Below are 12942 nucleotides of genomic sequence, written 5' to 3' on the forward strand. Positions count from 1 at the left end.
GAAATATATCTTTTACCTTTTGCATTGCAGTGAGCAAAGCACTATTAGGTATCAAGACGGCCACAGGCCTTTTTTTTAAATGAAAAACTCCACCAGCAGTCATAACTGCAATCTGTCTGAATCTTCCTTCAGTAAGTATGTTCTTGCAATAAGCAGCCTGCTGAGAGATTGTTAAAGCTTAATCTGAATTGGAAGTGCAGGGAATCACCGCCTCATAAGAACTGAAGCCATAAATTCAATTTTACTTATTTTCACATGAGGAAAAGCTTCACTCTCTTCTTTTCTTCAGTCATCCTAAAATCTCTGACCCTGCTTGTGCTTTTTATCATTAACAGCCGTAGACTGAGGGAGGATTATTGTTTTCCTCCTGTTTTTAGAGCGTTTTAAAGACTCACACTCCTTGGTAAGGTGAGGGAGATGCCCATTTTCTATATTATATCTATATTTTATTATTTTTCTTTTTATTCTTTTTATTTCTTTTATATGGTGTGTTTATATCCTTGTAAGCCACCCTGAGTTGCCATGTGTGAGTAGTTATAAAATATACATTTTATAAATTAAATAAATAAAGATTAGTAGTCAAGATTAGTTTCCTGTTCGAACAAATTGTATTTAAGGTAGCTCTTCCTCCAACCAAGACTTCAATTCCAAGAATTCTGAGCAGTACTTATGCTGAATGGGGAATTTTGGGAGTTGACACCCCACCTCTGGAGGATTTCTAGCTAGAGACAATCGTGTTAGAGACAGGTGGGCAAGGTATTTTGTTGTGAGGGGCATGTTTCTCCTGATCAGCTCCTTGAAAGCTTCAGAGGAATTGCAGCTGCTCAGTTTTCTTTGGTAGTAGTGATCACTGGGCATGTATAACCATGCCCAGAAAGCCTCAGGAGGCCACTGAAGAGGGAGCCTATAGGGAACTTTCATGTGGCTTCTTTGCAGTTGACATATGTGAATCCAGAGCTTGATGGAGGCTTATCTTCTACAGACTTGTTTTTGTTATTTTACGTAGTTCAATAATGTTTTCACCTTTATTCCTGCCTAGTTACTAAATTAGCTTTATGCATAAAGAATCCCTGGCAACTCCAGCAAGCAGCTGCTGCCTAGGAAGCTAATCACTGATGATGTTAATCTTTCTTATTCTAATTACTTATTTAAAGATTTATATGGCTGCCAAACCTAAGCAACTTTTTCTAGCTTTGAAGGTTGAAATTGCAAAATACAATTGAATTGTGAAGTTTATATTTCACTCTCTGTCCCTGCCTCCCCCCCCCCTTTTGCCTTTGGTTTTAATGTTTGTTTTTAACTTGGTATGCTTTAGCTTTTATGTAAATAAATAGATGGTAGAGTTTACACTACTTGAAGATCTGTTATTTTTAGAATGTCCCCTATTTAGAATTTATGTTTTTGCTAAAAGAGTTTAATCTACTATCTGCAGAAGTAGTGGCATTTGTATTATCTCCCACTGTATGTTATTTTTACAGTTGCAAGAAAAAGTATGTGAACCCCTTGGGATTACATGGAGTTTTGCATGAATTGGTTATAAAATGTGCTCTGAACTTCATCTAAGTCACAACAATAGACAAACACAGTCTGCTGAAAATAATACTACACAAACATTAGATGTTGCCATGGTTTAATTGCACATAACATGTAAACATTCACAGTGCAGGGAGGAGAAAGTATGTGAGCCCCTAGCCTAATGACATCTCCAAGAGCTTATTGGAGCCAGGAGTGAGCCAACCTTGACTCCAATCAATGTGATGATATTGGATGTGTTGCTGACAGCTGTTCTGCCCTTTAAAAACACACACCTGTTGTGGGTTTACTGGTTTCAAGAAGCACTGTCTGATGTGAACCATGCCTCGCAGAAAAGAGCTCTCAGAAGACCTATGATCAAGAATTGTTGACTTGCATGAAGCTGGAAAGGGTTACAAAAGTATCTCCAAAAGCCTTGATGTTCATGTGTCCACGGTAAGACAGACTGTCTACAAATGGAGAAATTTTAGCACTCTTGCTACTCTCCCTAGGTGTGGTCGTCCTGTAAAAATGACTGCAAGAACACAGTGCAGAATGCTTCATGAGGTAAAGAAGAATCCTAGAGTGTCAGCTAAAGACCTATAGAAATCTCTGGCACATGCTAACATTTTTGTTGACATATCTACAATAAGGAAAACATTAAACAAGAATGGAGTACATGGGAAGACCCCATGGAGGAAGCCATTGCTGTCCCAAAGAAAATATTGCAGCACGTTTGAAGTTTGCAAAACAGCACCTGGATGTTCCACAGCACTACTGGCAAAATATACTGTGGACAGATGAAACCAAAATTGAGTTGTTTGGGATTTTCAGCAGAAAATTGATGACTTACCACATTTATGCCTGACGAGTAATTTGATTGCAACATACTTAAATGATAATCAGTAAGTGCCCCTTTGCTGGATGAGTTCAAAACAATCATCTATTAGGAATGCTTTAAACTGGATTTCTGCATAGGCAAGGAGTTGGTCACATTTCCCTAAATGCCTACTTCCAAATGTATGGTTTTGTGATTAAAGCAAACTTGATTTTGTTGTATTCTCTTTTGTATTTGCAGCATTGGATTAAACTGTGCTTTGGGGGTAGTTGAAATGAGACCTTTTATTGAAGCAATAGGAAAGTCTACAACTACTTACATCATTTGTTATCCCAATGCAGGTATGCATAGATTTGTGTGAATTCAGCCCTTTCACAACAGTTGAAACAATAGGTGCTATGAAAGCATGATACATACTGTATATCTTATATAGGTGCCATTAGCAGCATTAAAATGAATTACTATGCCGAATAACTTGTCAAAATGAATTACTATGCCGAATAACGTCAACCTGTCGGACGTGAACCATTTATAAAATTTGGGATAAATGGACTTTCTTTGTTAGGTACTTGTTTTTTTTTAAACAAAATTTTTATTGTTTGGGGTTGTACCATGTGACAGATGACCAGTGACCATTAAAATTAAGTGACTTTAGTCTATGGCAAAATGGGCATACTTAAATGAAATCAGAGGCTTGAAATCTTAAACGTGGTATGCAGATATTTTCAGTTTTAGATTTGTGGTCAAAAGTTTTTCTTTGAGATAAAATTGTGAATAAACTGTTGATAAAATTAAATAGTTTCCTTTACAAAAAAAAAGTATTTTTTGCTTTGCTAACTTGTGCTAAGTCTGTTCTTACATTACTATGAAGGAAAAACTTCAGTAAGAGAGTTGCCTTCAGATAATTCAAATGTTTGCAGGTTTTTTGTTCAAAATGTTATAGTGTTATTGACTGCAGTCAAGACATTTTTCTTTCCATTTATAAATGTCAAAGATTTATAGAATTGAATGTATTTTTCAGGTCTTCCTAACACCTTTGGTGGTTATGATGAAACGCCTCAAGTGACTGGCAAGCACATTAAAGTAAGAGTATTTTCTTGTGAGATTTTTTTTGTTATAGCGAAAAATGATTTGTATGTTAGTTGGTTAGGTTTCTTAAAAAAACACCTTAGTGTAAGCTATGTACTTAGAGTTCAATAGTATAATAATTTAATGGTAACAGCTTACAGACAACTGAGCAGGAAGTGATAGATCTATAGCCAAGCTAGTTTCCAATTGATACAGGTTGGTGAGGGCTGGTCTCTGATAGATTCTTGGTTTGTGCCTGATCCTCATTGATTTTTTTTGGTGATAATGGTTCCTGATTGTCCCTTTTTTCATTTGGGCTTCTGATTGTTCATTGTCTGATTCCTGATTGGTTCCTAGTTTATGCTGAGTTCTGATTGCTTACTCTAAGTGGTTGATTCTAATTGGGTGTATATCTAGGCAGCTTTCTGATTTTCCCATTTTGGGGAGTTGATTTCTAGTTGGTTCTGCTTTTGCGCAGGCTTATACTGATCATTTCCTCAATTGAAGCTGTGGGCAAAGTTTCTTTGATTTGTTGGTTGTGGCCACTGTCATCTGGTTGTGGCCAAGGACAGAAGAGTGAGTTTCCTATGGTTTTAATTAAGGAAGAATCAACCTAGCTATAAAGACAGAAATAAGTCAGTCTTTGCCTCTGAAGCTGCCAATTACTTCTGGGGAAGAAATGCCAACTGAAGATAGCTCTGTTGACAGTGGAGACAATGACTCTGGCGGAATAAATAGCCGGTAAATGGACTGATTCTTCACAGTTCCTCTTTAGATAAGGAGAGGGCTTGGGATTGCCCACAAATGCTCCAGATAGTTACTCCTTGCAAGGAGATCACAAAACAGTGGCCTTAGGCAGCTTTAGAACATTGGGAGACGAGGAAATGACTGCCCAAACCACAGTTTGACATCTTTCCAAATGACACTGAATTCACATGCTTCATTTTCAGATCCCTTTTGGAAGTTGTTTGTTAACTGCTTTTTAAATTTTAGATACCTTCAGAACAACTTATGTTATAGACTAGTGTGATTGGACACACAAGGAATTTGTCTTTGGTGCATATGCTCTCAGTGTACATAAAAAGACGATACATTCATCAAGAATCATAAGGTACAGCACTTAATGATAGTCATAGGGTACAAATAAGCAATCAATATCAATATAAATGGTAAGGATGCAAGCAACAAAGTTACAGTCCTGCAGTCATAAATGGGAGGAACTTTTGGAATGTTATAAACAAAGTAAGGGTCCAAATGGATTTGAAATAAGATTTTGTAACTATAAGAATCCTTATCATGGGAGAATGTGATTGTTTTGGATTCTTAAAAGAAAATAAGTTGGATAAGATGGACTTTGAATGTTGGAAACAGAATAATTTGACAGTGGATCTGAAATGTTTGAGGTTAATCTGAGAGTGGATTTATAAAAGACAGGCTACAAGAATGAAATAGAAAAAAGATGCTACATTGAAACTGGCTGATGAAATGACAAATCCAAAATAATGATCTGGTAACCTTCCAACATTAAATTTACAAAAGAGACTGTTAAAGCTTTGAAGAATTTTCTGAGAAGGGACAAAGAAAAAAATGAAATCAAGTTCTAGGACATTAATCGAAGGGACTAATCAAGATTATTAAAAATAAAAGAATGTAAAGTTGGTTTATTTGATCAACGTTAAAATAGATCTGTTGGTATCTCTGGTAACCCTTAATGGACTTTTGCTGACTAGGTCTTTTTAAGAGATAAAAGATTGGATATGAGAAGAAGAGATCATATGTTGCAATTTGAGAGAAGGTGATGCTACTAACATTTATTTGTTGTGATGAAGGGAAAATGATTTCTTTTTATATTTACTATTTTTCTTCTTTTTTCCTTCCTTTTGCACTTTTCCCCTTTCTTGTTCTTAGTTTATATTAGCTTTCATCTTTTTAATTGTAACATAATAAAATTACTATTAAAAAGTGGAGATGTCAGACACAGTTGCTAACAAAATGTCAAGAATTTTCTGCCTACCTTATGGTTACTAAACTCCGAAGCTCAACACTGCCCAATAGTATAATAGTTACTTATGAGCTGGCAGACATGCCTAGGATTATTGTGTGAGACCTTTAATGAGTAATCATACAAATCACAAATTTGTCTACAGGAATGGGTATCAAAAAATCAAAATGGTGGATGCAAATAATGTAATTGAAGCCCTGCCCCTTTTATATGCCTTGCCGTGCTGCAATAGCCATCATCTTGACTTTTTGATAGATTTCTGTTGCCTCCCCAATAGATATCCCTGACAATAGTGGGTGTTATTCTCAAGTAAGTAAATATAAATCTGCAAATGTGCTTTACTATTTCTAGATGTTTTGCAATTCTAAGATACTCTGGTGTTGATCAGAAATAAATCATGTAAGTTGTATCATTAGGTGACATACGATTCAGAAAGTGATCAGTGCCCTAGGAGGTTCATGTGACCAAGTTAATTTACTTTCAGTGGTATATTGTGGACTGTTTCTAAGTATCATCTGGAGGCAAACATGTAGGGCATTTAAAATAAGAAATAGGTTTACATGCAAGTATCTTCATCCAAGATGGAATTTAAGGCCTTCAGTGGGGCTTTGAAAGAAATTGTGCTCTACTTATTGGTCTGCCATTGCGTTGTTGGCAATTGGCAAGGATATGTGTAAGTAAAAATTCTAGCAAAACTTTGTGCATGCTTCAGATGTGACTCTGCTCTTAACGTATTTGTGTCTTTGAATGAAAGATGCTTTTTCTCTTCTCCAGAATCTTGCCTTAGATGGTTTGGTCAACATAGTTGGTGGCTGCTGTGGTACCACTCCAGCACATATCAGGTAATTTCATGTATATATTACTCGCAACATTATCTATGTTTGAGGATAATGCCATAAATGATGGCTCAGTTTAGGGTCCCTAATATCAATAGACACATTTTAATTTGTGTGGAAAAATGACAAGCACACAGTTTTGTAGTTGTTACATTGCAACAATAGTTGCATATCCCTGGTAACTGTTTATGGGAGTGGTGGTTTAATTTTTCCCTTTTCTTTTCTGGAAATGGCTTGAAGAAGGCCTTCTGGGTCCTGTGGCCAAAACTCATGTCACGTTCTTCATGACAACATCCATTATGTACATCTGCAAGTTGTATTCTTGAGACATCTATCTAGCATGTTCATTATTGACTTGTACCTCAAGATTTGGACACCAGTGTTGTTTAGAAGTTATCATTAGCAATTTCTATAAGCCATTATTTATAAGAGTTGTAGATGAAAATGCACAGAGGTATCAGATTATCTGTCCTTGGTGTTTATACAACTAATGTTGACTTGTTATGAGGTGAAGTTTCTTCATGCCCTCTGGAGGACTTTTGGGGGATTTAGCAAGTGAACATATTTGGAAATGTTTTAGGGCTTTTCTTAGCTGCGATCCATGGCTGTTCACAAAATGGCTACTATGGTGGGTATAGCAAGACTCAAAATACCCAGTTACTAGAGAACAATTTGGTGAGATTATTGTCTGCCATCATCTTTGTCTGTCTTTTAGATAGGTAAACCTTCAAACAAGAACTGAACTGAAGCTATTAGGGTGCATAGTACATTCCATATTTGAAATGTATTGTTTTGAAAAAGCTATATTTAAACAAAAGTCTTGAGATTATTGTGGAAATATTTTGCTTTTGAATCTTGAAACATTCTTAAAATGACTGAAATAGTATGTTCCAAATGTGAAACAACTCTTTTGAGTTCCAAGTTGGGCATTTTGATTTGAATTTATTTTGAAAGTGTTTTGCATGCCGTTAGTCATCCCTCCAGTTCTAATTATGTCTCAAGGGATTTATGGAACAGAAGCATTCTTGTAACTGAAAATAATTCTGTAGATCAGTGGTTCCCATGATTATTAAAACATAAAATATCTTTAGATCTAATCAGTTTTGTGACTGCTAAGAAAAATATTGATGGATATTTTCATTCTCATGAGTGTTATGTTACCTTCCTGTGATCGCTGGTCAAATATAAGAAATACTGTACTGTAGTCAGAGGAAACTTTAGGCTGTGATGATAAGTGTCAATAGCAACAATCTTCAGAAAAGTTTAACTCATTAGCTTAAGCTAGATTTTTTTTACAGGTTTCAAAGAAGCTGTATGTCAATTGTGGAATCTGCTGGTTCCTCAATGCATAAAAGCACTGCTGATTAAGTTAATAAAATATTTGTTTAACTATACCTACTTTAGTGAAACCTTTTCTTTAAACCTAGTATAAAATTAATTGGAGACCTGCTCTTTTCCATTTGTAATAGTAAGAGCTTAGTTACCTTCTCCTTGCAATAAAATGTGATGGAGCTGAATTTTAAAAGCCTTGCGACAGAATAGAAATATCACATTAAATATAGATAACCATCTGGGATAGAGAAGAAAAATGGAAGGTTTGCAACTAAGAATAATTATGCTTTTTATATATTCTGAGTTTCTGAATGGGTAGAATTTCCAGTGAATAGGTAATCCGATATAAAGAATTTGATATCTATTTATTTCAGTGAATCTTTTGGTGCCTCCATCTTGACAGAAATTGAACTAATGGCATCTCTGGAAAAGTGTATTAGCATGTTCGATACAATTTCAGTATGAAGAAAAGCGTAAGGCTTCAACTTTTTTAAAAAAAGAGCAGATCAGTGAGGACTGAACTTATTTAGAAGGTCTAAAATGAGTGTCATTTGGAAAGGGAAAGCAGAAAAATACATTTATTTATTTATTTATTTGTTTGTTTGTTTCAAAGATTTTAAAGAGTGGCTTTCCCCATGATTTGTGGCCCTGGGTAGCATACAAAAGAAAAATGGAAAGAAAATAAGCATAATACAAAGACAAATTACAAAACCAGAAACCTGCCTTTGGACCAGTGTTTCTCTCCAGCCTAATTCACCTTGCAGGGTGATTGTGGGGAAAATAGCAGGAGGAAGGAGTATTATGTATGTTCACCACCTTGGTTACTTATAAAGTAGTAAATATGAGATCTAATAAATAAGCAACACAATTTATGAAATCATTGTACATTACAAAACAGGCTCATTTGCCATCCTGGATCAGTTCATGGAAGAAAAGCCATGTATTTTTGGTTCTGCGAAAGAGTAATGGAGATGGGGCTATTCCACCTTCGGTGGGGGGCAATTCCAAAGAGCATGTTACTACTAGTGCCACCATATTCTGAGCCCTCTACAAGTTTTAGATGGTCTTCCAATGTAATGTACAGTACATTATAGAAATCCAACTGAGATTTGACTTAAGATATAAATAATTGTGAGAAGGGCCACCCTGTCCAGAAATAGATGTAATTGACACACATCACAAAGTTGTGCAAAGACCCTTCTGAGGATAGCTATAGAGCATGGGTATCAAACTCATTGTGTTAGGTTGCCGTCATGTGACATTTCATGACATTTTCCCCATTTGCAGAGCTGGGTAGGGCGTGGCCTGCATGTAATGCATCTGGCCCGCGGGCCCCCACTTTGACACCCCCGCTATAGAGCCATGGTGGCACAGAGGTTAGAATGCAGTATTGCATTCTCTTGCCCATAGGCTGAAGTTTGATTCTGACAGGGCTCGAGGTTGATTTAGGCTTCCATCCTTCCAAGGTTGGTAAAACGAGGACCCAGATTGTTGGGGGGCAATGCAGGCCTATGGTGGCCATGAACTCCCATGTTGCTTCCAATTTCATACCTAAGAAAGGCAGAATGAAGTCTTGCAAGAGCATAACCCTGGGAAATTCCACTGACAGCCCACCCACCATATCCAGCAGCTCAAATGGGGAAGCATCTATCTAGTAGAGTGGTACAGTAATAACTATTCCATCTGATCTCTGAGGCACAATCTCATGAACAGTATCTCACATCTGGTTTTCTGCATAGCAATATCCCTGAAAGCCATAATAATTTCTGGGATGACCAAGGCCATTTACTCACCCCTGCTATGGGATTACATCTGATGCCACACCCCAAACCCAGGTTGGACTCATTTCTCATGACCGTAACAGCTTATAGTTTGCTGCAGAAACAGTGGACTGACGAGAACTGTATCCTTCTGTATTCCTTTTAATTAGGAAAAGAGAGGCAAATATGTTGCAGGAGTTTGTTGAAAATTCTGTTATGTATTTCTTAATGATGAACTAACAAAACGTTAAATGAAAGAAGTACTCCAAGTATTGTAATTCGTTACTAAGAGACCACATTTGCTTCTTTTATACCTGAATATAAATAAGTTGTCAGTATTTTGGAGTCCAAGGTAACACAATAGAAGGAATGTGCCCATTGCTTCAGCTACCTTTGTCTCCCCCTTGCAGACTGGATCCCCTTCCAAAAGTGGGATCTGATACAGGATTGATGTTCAAATAAGTTAATTTCATTAAATCAATGTATCAAGTGATCTGTTTTCCTAGGAGTAACCTCCCGAGGAATCTCTTTTTCCTAATCTTTTCAACAGTTTTAGGTGGATTCCAATGAGAGAGGGGAATGAGGACATTTTCCCTTCCATGAATTTTTTAAAGTTAATTTGTTTCAGTAGCTTACCTCAAAAAACAGTAAAATAGATTAGTAAAAAAGGATGTTTTGAACAGAGTATGTTGCTTTGAGCTGTTCACAACTTTTGTGTCATGTAATCATTTTCCTCCCTGAAACTATCTCAAGCAGTGCTCCATTTATGAATATAAAAATGACTAAATTATTTACTTGGTTTTTTATTCATCTTTGTTTAGTCTGCCCGAGTCCTGCTTTCCATTCAGTACTAATATATTAGATGCTGTACATACGATTATAATCTATCACTGTTCATATGATTAACACTATGGCATTTAGAAGAGAGAACTGGAAAAGAATATTAAACACAGTTAAATGCTCATTTGCTTCTAGTGTCTTCTGGAAGAATTTCATTCTTTCTTGCAAATCCCCTGGGCTCTTAACTTTCTGTTTTGTAATGCAGGAAGATAGCTGAAGAAGTAAAGGCATGCAAACCTCGTATCCCCCCTGCCTCTGTCTCTGAAGGCTATATGCTGCTGTCAGGTGAGATAATAACATTTTCAGAATTCCTTAACTACGTTATACGTTAATTATATCTTAGGATTCTTTGTGGTTGCTCTACTTTTTCCTCAAGACACCTACAAGCCATTTGAAACCCTCATATAATACTTGTGTTAGGTTAAGCTATTAGGTGAAGAGGATTTTTATTTTATAGTCTTTCAATCTACTTCGGAAAGCTCTTAGAGGGAATCTTCATTTTGCTGTACTTATTGGACACAAGGATGACAGGGCTTAGATGGCTGACCTAGTTTATAATAGCATTATAGAATGGCTGCTGTGATGAAGGGGAAACACCAGCTCCCTGTGAGTAAGCCACAGTATGAGACAACGAGTGCCTGCAGACTTTAGTGCTTGCTAAGCATAAAGACTCCTGTGAAGAAATGGGGCCTAGAGGACACAAAGAGAAGCTTTCAGAGAAATCACCTTCTGGAAAACTCTTTATCTAACCTGTATGAACAAACATCTCACCCTTCTGGGCTGCCTGGCCAGGACTCAACTCATTGCCTAGGTAGAGAAGAGAGTTGGTTCCTCATGCAACAAAGCCTTACTCAGAGGAAAGGAAGGGGCCAGAGACTACAGATAGTATTTTACTTACAACCATTTGTTTAGTGACCATTCAGAGTTACAGTGAACTGAAAAAATGACCTATGACCTTTTTTCACACTTAGGCCATTGCCGTATCCCTGTGGTAATATGATCAAAATTCAGATGCTTGTGTGATCACATTTTCTTACTTTCTGATAAGCCAATGGGGAAGCCAGATTTACCTAACCATGTCTGATCACACTTGGCCCATAAAGAATTCTATCCTATCTTATCCTACCCTACCTTACCCTCAAGAGTCAACACTGACTCAAAGGCACCCAAATAACAATAACCCACATCTGTAATGATGAGTCTGAAGAGATAAGATATCTTTCTTTTTTGTCATTTCCTTGTTCATTCAGCTATTTGTTGTGAATCTGCTACAGACATAATGTGCTGCATATATATTCTGGTTTTTCAGAGTATTCTTTTTCTCCTTGTATGTATACATAAAATTTATTTTCCAGGTCTGGAACCCTTCAGGATTGGAAAATATACCAACTTTGTCAACATTGGTGAACGTTGCAATGTTGCAGGATCAAAGAGATTTGCCAAACTTATAATGGCTGGCAAATATGAAGTAGGTCCAACTTTTTTTTAAGCTTCAGGAATTGCATTACAATTTTGTATAAGTATACTGTTTAAGGATTTGAATGCATAGTTTCTACATGGTACATTATATAAATATAGTTTTTTTGTTTTAGTACAATGTGAAGCACAATCTTTTGTATTTCTTTTGTAAAAGCGAGAGGTTCAAGCAGTTCTGAATAAATGTGATGATGGCAGCCTCTAAAATGTTTTACAAAATAAATGTAAATAAATAAACTCTGACACATTTTATAGACTAAAAAAGTAGAAACAGTGTTATGGGAAGACAGACATAATAAAAGCAGCTTGCTAAAAATGCAGAAACAAATGCCATCAAAGTAAATACAAGAAAAGAAAGGAGGGATTGAACAGAATTAGATGCATTTCTATTAGAACTGATGTCTTTTTTCCTTTAACATAGGAAGCCTTGAGTGTAGCCAAGGCTCAAGTTGAGATGGGAGCTCAGATCCTGGACATCAACATGGATGATGGAATGTTAGATGGTCCAAGTGCTATGGCCAGATTCTGCAACTATATTGCTTCGGAGCCTGACATTGCCAAGGTTATATATTTAACTGGATAGTCTTTTAATTTCATGAGTCTGGTGTTCTCTACATGTCTTGGAACTACACAATATTTCAATACCTCAGCAGGTTGTCTGATTGAAAAAATGGTAACAGGAAATGAAAAATCAAGAGAAATGCATTAGAAATATTATTATAATTTATGTGATATTTAGACATCATATTTCTGACCTGGATTGGACTGCTATAATATTCGAAGCTTACATAAATGTCAAGTATTTTATTGTCTCCTTCCCTATAACTAACTATCTAGAGTTATGGTATGGTTAAAGCCTTTGTGGTGTCCTTCTCAAATAGTGTTGAGTTTTCATTTCAGAAGAAAGTGCTGGCCTTGAGTCTTTTGCTCTCATGGGAATGTCCCTGGCTTTTGAAGTCAATTCTTGATTCTTGAATTTCCAAATCCATAAAGGTAAAGGTTCCCCTTGCACATATGTCCTAGTCGTTCCTGACTCTAGGGGACAGTGTTCATCTCTGTTTTGAAGCTGAATATAGCAATAGCAATAGCAATAGCAGTAGACTTATATACCGCTTCATAGGCCATTCAGGCCTCTCTAAGCGGTTTACAGAGAGTCAGCATATTGCCCCCAACAATCTGGGTCCTCATTTTACCCACCTTGGAAGGATGGAAGGCTGAGTCAACCCTGAGCCGGTGAGATTTGAACCGCTGACCTGCTGATCTAGCAGTAGCCTGCAG

At 36.7% G+C, this 12942-nt stretch overlaps 1 protein-coding gene across 2 annotated transcripts in view; it reads left to right on the forward strand.

Annotated features, from left to right (window-relative positions):
* The window catches only part of MTR (5-methyltetrahydrofolate-homocysteine methyltransferase), a 90923-nt gene that overhangs the window by 24436 nt on the left and 53545 nt on the right, over positions 1 to 12942 (forward strand). The window contains exons 1-7 of one of the 2 annotated variants that reach the window (XM_032216405.1): positions 44 to 131; positions 2591 to 2691; positions 3372 to 3433; positions 6195 to 6262; positions 10394 to 10473; positions 11544 to 11656; positions 12086 to 12226. In XM_032216405.1, coding sequence (XP_032072296.1) covers positions 2625 to 2691; positions 3372 to 3433; positions 6195 to 6262; positions 10394 to 10473; positions 11544 to 11656; positions 12086 to 12226 — 531 coding nt within the window. In that variant the 5' untranslated portion in view covers positions 44 to 131; positions 2591 to 2624. Of the gene's footprint in view, positions 1 to 43; positions 132 to 2590; positions 2692 to 3371; positions 3434 to 6194; positions 6263 to 10393; positions 10474 to 11543; positions 11657 to 12085; positions 12227 to 12942 lie in introns of those variants that run through there. The other variant, XM_032216404.1, reaches the window with a different exon arrangement.

The sequence above is a fragment of the Thamnophis elegans genome, chromosome 4, assembly GCF_009769535.1.
Source record: "Thamnophis elegans isolate rThaEle1 chromosome 4, rThaEle1.pri, whole genome shotgun sequence".
Taxonomy (NCBI): Eukaryota; Metazoa; Chordata; class Lepidosauria; order Squamata; family Colubridae; genus Thamnophis; species Thamnophis elegans.